Source organism: Pundamilia nyererei, unplaced genomic scaffold (assembly GCF_000239375.1).
Source record: "Pundamilia nyererei isolate P.nyererei 1_Seehausen unplaced genomic scaffold, PunNye1.0 scaffold00295, whole genome shotgun sequence".
In the NCBI taxonomy this organism is placed as follows: Eukaryota; Metazoa; Chordata; class Actinopteri; order Cichliformes; family Cichlidae; genus Pundamilia; species Pundamilia nyererei.
This window is the reverse complement of record NW_005187696.1, coordinates 268,553-273,690: the sequence shown is the minus strand read 5'-3', so window position 1 is coordinate 273,690 and position 5,138 is coordinate 268,553. Positions and strand designations below refer to the sequence as shown.

At 37.3% G+C, this 5,138-nt stretch overlaps 1 protein-coding gene across 1 annotated transcript in view; it reads right to left on the bottom strand.

The window, feature by feature from the left end:
- Window positions 1-855: 855 nt before the first annotated feature.
- Window positions 856-5,138, bottom strand: part of LOC102194505 (vesicle-fusing ATPase-like) — a 71,024-nt gene continuing 66,741 nt past the window's right edge. The window contains exons 13-18 of the mRNA XM_005751001.2: window positions 4,863-4,996; window positions 4,579-4,725; window positions 2,272-2,406; window positions 1,798-1,911; window positions 1,273-1,328; window positions 856-923 (exon numbers count right to left, since the gene is read on the bottom strand). Coding sequence (XP_005751058.2) covers window positions 893-923; window positions 1,273-1,328; window positions 1,798-1,911; window positions 2,272-2,406; window positions 4,579-4,725; window positions 4,863-4,996 — 617 coding nt within the window. The 3' untranslated portion in view covers window positions 856-892. The remainder of the gene's footprint in view (window positions 924-1,272; window positions 1,329-1,797; window positions 1,912-2,271; window positions 2,407-4,578; window positions 4,726-4,862; window positions 4,997-5,138) is intronic.

Here is a 5,138-nt window from a genome sequence, read left to right as displayed (position 1 = left end):
TGTGAAGAGTGGGAGAAGAGGGTTGCATTGACAATCCAACACAATGGGCAGCACATTGAACACATTTTATAAGTGGTCAGAAACTTGTAACGAACTCATGAATAAGAATAAAGTTACGTTGAAACCAAGCACACCATTGTTTTTCTTGTGACATTACCAATAAGTTTGATGTGTCACATGGTCCTCTTCCTATTGAAAAAACAAACGTTGTATCCAAGATGGCCGACTTCTAAATGGCCACCATGGTCACCGCCCATCTTGAGGAGTTTGCCCCCTCACATAATATCAGCAACTATTCCCATGTTATTACAGTGTATCCATATAAATGGCCCACCCTGTATAAAAACTAAAACATGCAAACAAACTTAAACTCTGAATCAAAGATTAATAAGCATGAACTAAGGCACCATGGGATAGTGAAATAAAATAAAGGGGTAGTAAAACTTCATGCATGACATTTAGAATGTCATGTTAGGCTGATGAGATAATGTTTATATATGTGGATAAAAAAAATGACGTGCTGATGATATAATGAATGAAAAATCGGGAACATTTTAAGTTAAACTATTTAATTAACAATAATTCCTTTTCTTTTACAAATTACAACCTTTAATCCATTATAAATAATAATCACTGGGAGCTCTCTTCTATATCTTTCAATATATTTTTTATGTTATGTCTATATGCTTTTTTTGGTTTTACAACAACCTTAATATAGCCAATTTTAGCTAAAATAAACTATACATGCTAATGTGAATGTTGTAATATTTGGCCATTAATTACCATTTCTATGTAAAAATGCTAATACCTTATTAGCAAGCTACAGCTTCATATTCTAGTTTCATCGCTTTGTTGTTCACCTTACCAGTACACAGCGAGAGCGACCAACAGCTTATATTCGGATTTGGTCACCTTCATTCAACCTGGTGATTGCAGAATAAAGCCATTAGTGTTAGTAAGTGTTGAAAACGGAGTAGCTGATTGTTAGCCGTTTTGTGCTACTGGCACAATAGGAGCATCTACTATATCTGTTATATCTGGGAATACAAGATTGAACCTTTTAACACAAATTGTGTTCTTGGCTATTGTAAATTAGATGTGTTAAGTGTACTCTTTCAGTGATGCTACCAACATCCTGATACTCTATTTTAAAAAAGGGGTAAACATATGAAAGGAAAGGAGATAATGATAAAAATAAGAAGGTTTAGGCTGATGAGAGATGATGGTAGGTAATGAAAGTTAATGAAATTGTTGCAGAGCAGTTGTACTCACGCCCCCTCGTCTCTAAGCAGAGACAAGAATTTGGTCACTCTGTAATCTGGATCCATCTAGAGACAACAAAATAAAGACGGAGAGGAACTGAAGAGTGGTAGAAATAGAAGGAAAAGGTTCACACTGAATCATACAGTCACATCTCATATTTCCTAACGACATTAGGCAGTGACACTAGGATGCTCCATTACATCCCTAGAACTCTTTCTAAGGCTCTAGTCACTATGCTAGTCAATTCTAGCTTGATTGTATTTGTAATAACCTGATAAATACTGAACAGTTAAAATAGTTTTGGGCCACAAATTGTCTCCAGCAATGTCATCTTTTGGAAAATATAGCAAACAACACAATTTAGATGGGTACACAAGCCCTCTCAAGGTCTAGTAAATGGACCAGTTAGAATTTCTATTGCTAGTTCCCAAACTACTGCCTATCACCAAGCAAACTTTAAACCATCAGTCAACTCGTCTGTCACACTACAGCTCACACACAAAACTTTTTCAATATGTCGCCTTGCTTCTCTACCTGCATTGACATCTCGATGAGCACGAGGAGTTTCTTAATGCCTATCCAGACCCGCTTTCCTTTGAGTTGATGTGCGATGCTGGCCCGCTCTTTGTCTGTGAAGCTTCCCAGTAGCTGCAAAGACAATAAAGCCAATTCAAGCAGCACTTAAAGTCTCTGGTATAAGTTATGGAAAAACATGCTTTTATTTCAGCTTTAGCAGCTAGGCTTTTATTTTCAGTTAAATAGGTTTTTCACCACAAGATTTCTTGTTTTTGTATGCGCATGCATTTATCCTTTTGGGAATGGGGTGGTTATGTATAATTCAGCACCTTCACCTCTGAGTGCTAGTTTAAGTGCACAATTATGATTATTTTTATCTTTAAGCAATAAAACATGCATGCTGACCTATTCTAAAATGAACGTGATTTTTTTCTGTTGTCTGTACTGTATGTTGTGGCCATTTGTGCGTCTGAAACGATGGGGCCATCTTACCTCTAAGGCATCGATTAGCTGGTCCCCAGTAGAGATGTTGGGGATATGGATGGTGGTGCTAAAAGCATCTAACATCTCCATCTCCTGTAGGACGTCCTTCCTGCTGGTGGTGCCGATGATGAGCAGCTTCCGGCCCTGCAGGAGGTTTAAATTACTTGTTTCTGTGGGTTGTTGATTACAACATAAATTACAGCAAATTATCCAGTTATTTTCTGTGCTTATGAATTATTAATTTCTTCATTAAAGGTCTTACAAGCCCTGTGTGGACTTTATTTTTACAAAAGGTTTTTCTTGTTATTAGTAAATTTACTACCATATCTCATGTCACAAAACTTTTCAGAAAAACAAACACAGTTATGTCCATCATTACCTACAGAGAGCAGGGCGATATGACCAAAAATATTTATCACAATATATACTGTATTTGAAAATTTGCGATAACGATATAACTGACGATATAATTGATGCGAGACAAAATTCAAATCCACAACTTTACTAGCGCAAAAAAACATCCATTTATTTTCACTTAAACAAGCAGCTGTTTTTTAAGCATTAAAGCTATATAACAATTTAACAGTGCAAATGCAAATTCCTTGCTGAAAGTTTAACCAAAAGGCATTTCCAGTAGAAATGGGCTGACATATCCTGAGCATAACCATGTATAATATCTACTGAAGTTAAAAAGAGGTGCTTTGCTACATTAAACTGCAGTGTGCCAAATAAAAAAGTCAAATACGTATTTCTCGGACCATAAGGTGCACGGGATTATAAGGCACATTAAGCGAAACAAAGCAGTCAGATAAATCAAACTTTATTCAACTCATTCTTCTTGCTTCCTCCACTTCCGTACCATTAATTCATTAATGCTGTATTCTATCACAGCTGCTCTATTCCTTCAGTAACTCTACAAACGTCACTGCTGTTTAGTTTCCTGTCTTCATTTATGTTGGAAATGATAGCAGAGCTGTACGTTTGAATTTTTTCAGAAATCTCTTAGTCAGAACATGCTATATCATGTTTAGGTAACTAGCAAAACTAGCGCGCTAAGTTCCGCTAGCTTCCTGCTAACTTCTAACTCCGTTAAATGTAATAAATTCTGTTTTCATGGATGCCTGGCTGTTAAACTTCATAGTCGCACCTGGTAAAGCAGCAATGCTGATCGTTTTATTAAAGATGAAAGAATTTAGATAGTTTTTAACTCTCAGTGATGCTGTGTGTTCGTTTGACTTTGGGGCCTGAAGTGAACGGAGTTTAGGACCCAGATTACTCCCAGATTTACGAGCACCTTAGTTCGACAAATACGGCAATAACGACGGCCGCTTGCATGTTCTACAAAAAATGTGCTTTGTTTTGTATCTGACAAACACCAAACCAGTTCCACATCACTGATCTTGCACCATTTTTACAAACCAAATTCTGGTTCATCCGTTTCACTCAACAATCGGCGCGTTTTACTCATATTCTATATTCTATATTTATCTGTTCTTTGCTAAGCTGTAACCTAGCTTAGTTTAGCACAAAGCCTATTAATGGGGGAAATTAGCTAGCACTTCTATTGAAAACTAATCAAATCCACATGCCAGTACTTCTCTTGCTAACTGGCAAACAATGAATTTTAGAAGGATAAGTGGCATAAAGTGGTGTAACCTACCTACTGGACAGCGACGGACTTATTTTTACTGCCCGTTTTTGAGTATTTATGCTAAACTAAGAAAATTAGCTAGCTAGCTGAAGATACAGATGAACTTTTCTACCTGTATGCACGAAACTAACTAATTTCGCTGACATTTGCTTTATATTTTTCTTATTATCACCAGAATATCATAGAAAGACCAGAACTACGTATAAGGAAACATACATGTTGGTGCCACAAAGACTATAGACAATAGAGATAATGTCACTCCATTCTTTATAAAACTAGAGATATCATTATTGTAATATTGCAATAAATAAATATTGCGACATTTGATTCACAGCTTATTTCTTTGCTAGAACAAGTGGACAAGAATCACAAGTAAGTGTAGTTTTGTTTGTTCTATTATTTTCAAACTAATAATAGTAATAATGCACATTTGGTGCTTTAGTGAAATAGTTTGGGGGGTTTTCTGGGGGGTTTTGGCTTGCATCTCCTTACACTAAAGCTGCTGAAAAAAAGTGGGCTTGTTGAAATCTCAGGGGGTTTTAAGTTATCCACAGAAGGATACGGTAGCTAATCCATCACAGAGCTAAAGCATATAGACATACATATAGAACATATATTTGTTCACAACATTAAAGTGTGTATACAGTTTTCAGATGAACTCTGACCTTGGGTGGAGCTTTCTTGAGTAGCACCAGCAGAGCTTGAAGGACCAGATTTGAGAAACGTGGACCGATGGGCACATAGTCCAGCAAACGCTCAATGTCATCCACCACAACACAGCTCAGCTGAGACTTATAAGCATCATCAAAGACCTGAAACAAAGAGAGGAAGAGTGAAGACAGAAAGGCATTAATGCATGAGAAACGACAAGAAAACCTACAATTTTAAATGTAAACATCTGATTATTTAATGAACTGGTGTAAAGTCAAAAAGACACTGCTGCATTTACCTTTTTGATTGCCTGGCACTTGGAGATCTCTGAGTGTCCAATCATCTTGTCTGGAGAGCAAATCTTAATGAAGGGGAACTGTGAGTCCTCTGCAATCTTAGCTGCCAGGGCTGTCTTTCCACTGTGGGGTGGGCCTGTTGGAATGCAAAGGGGAAGGTACAGTTTGCTGCTGATGGATGGACATTTTTCTATTAATACTCCTCACAGGTAGGGATGGGTACCGGTGTCCGGTGCCATGATGGCACCGGTTCTGACATAAACGGTAGTAACCAGACC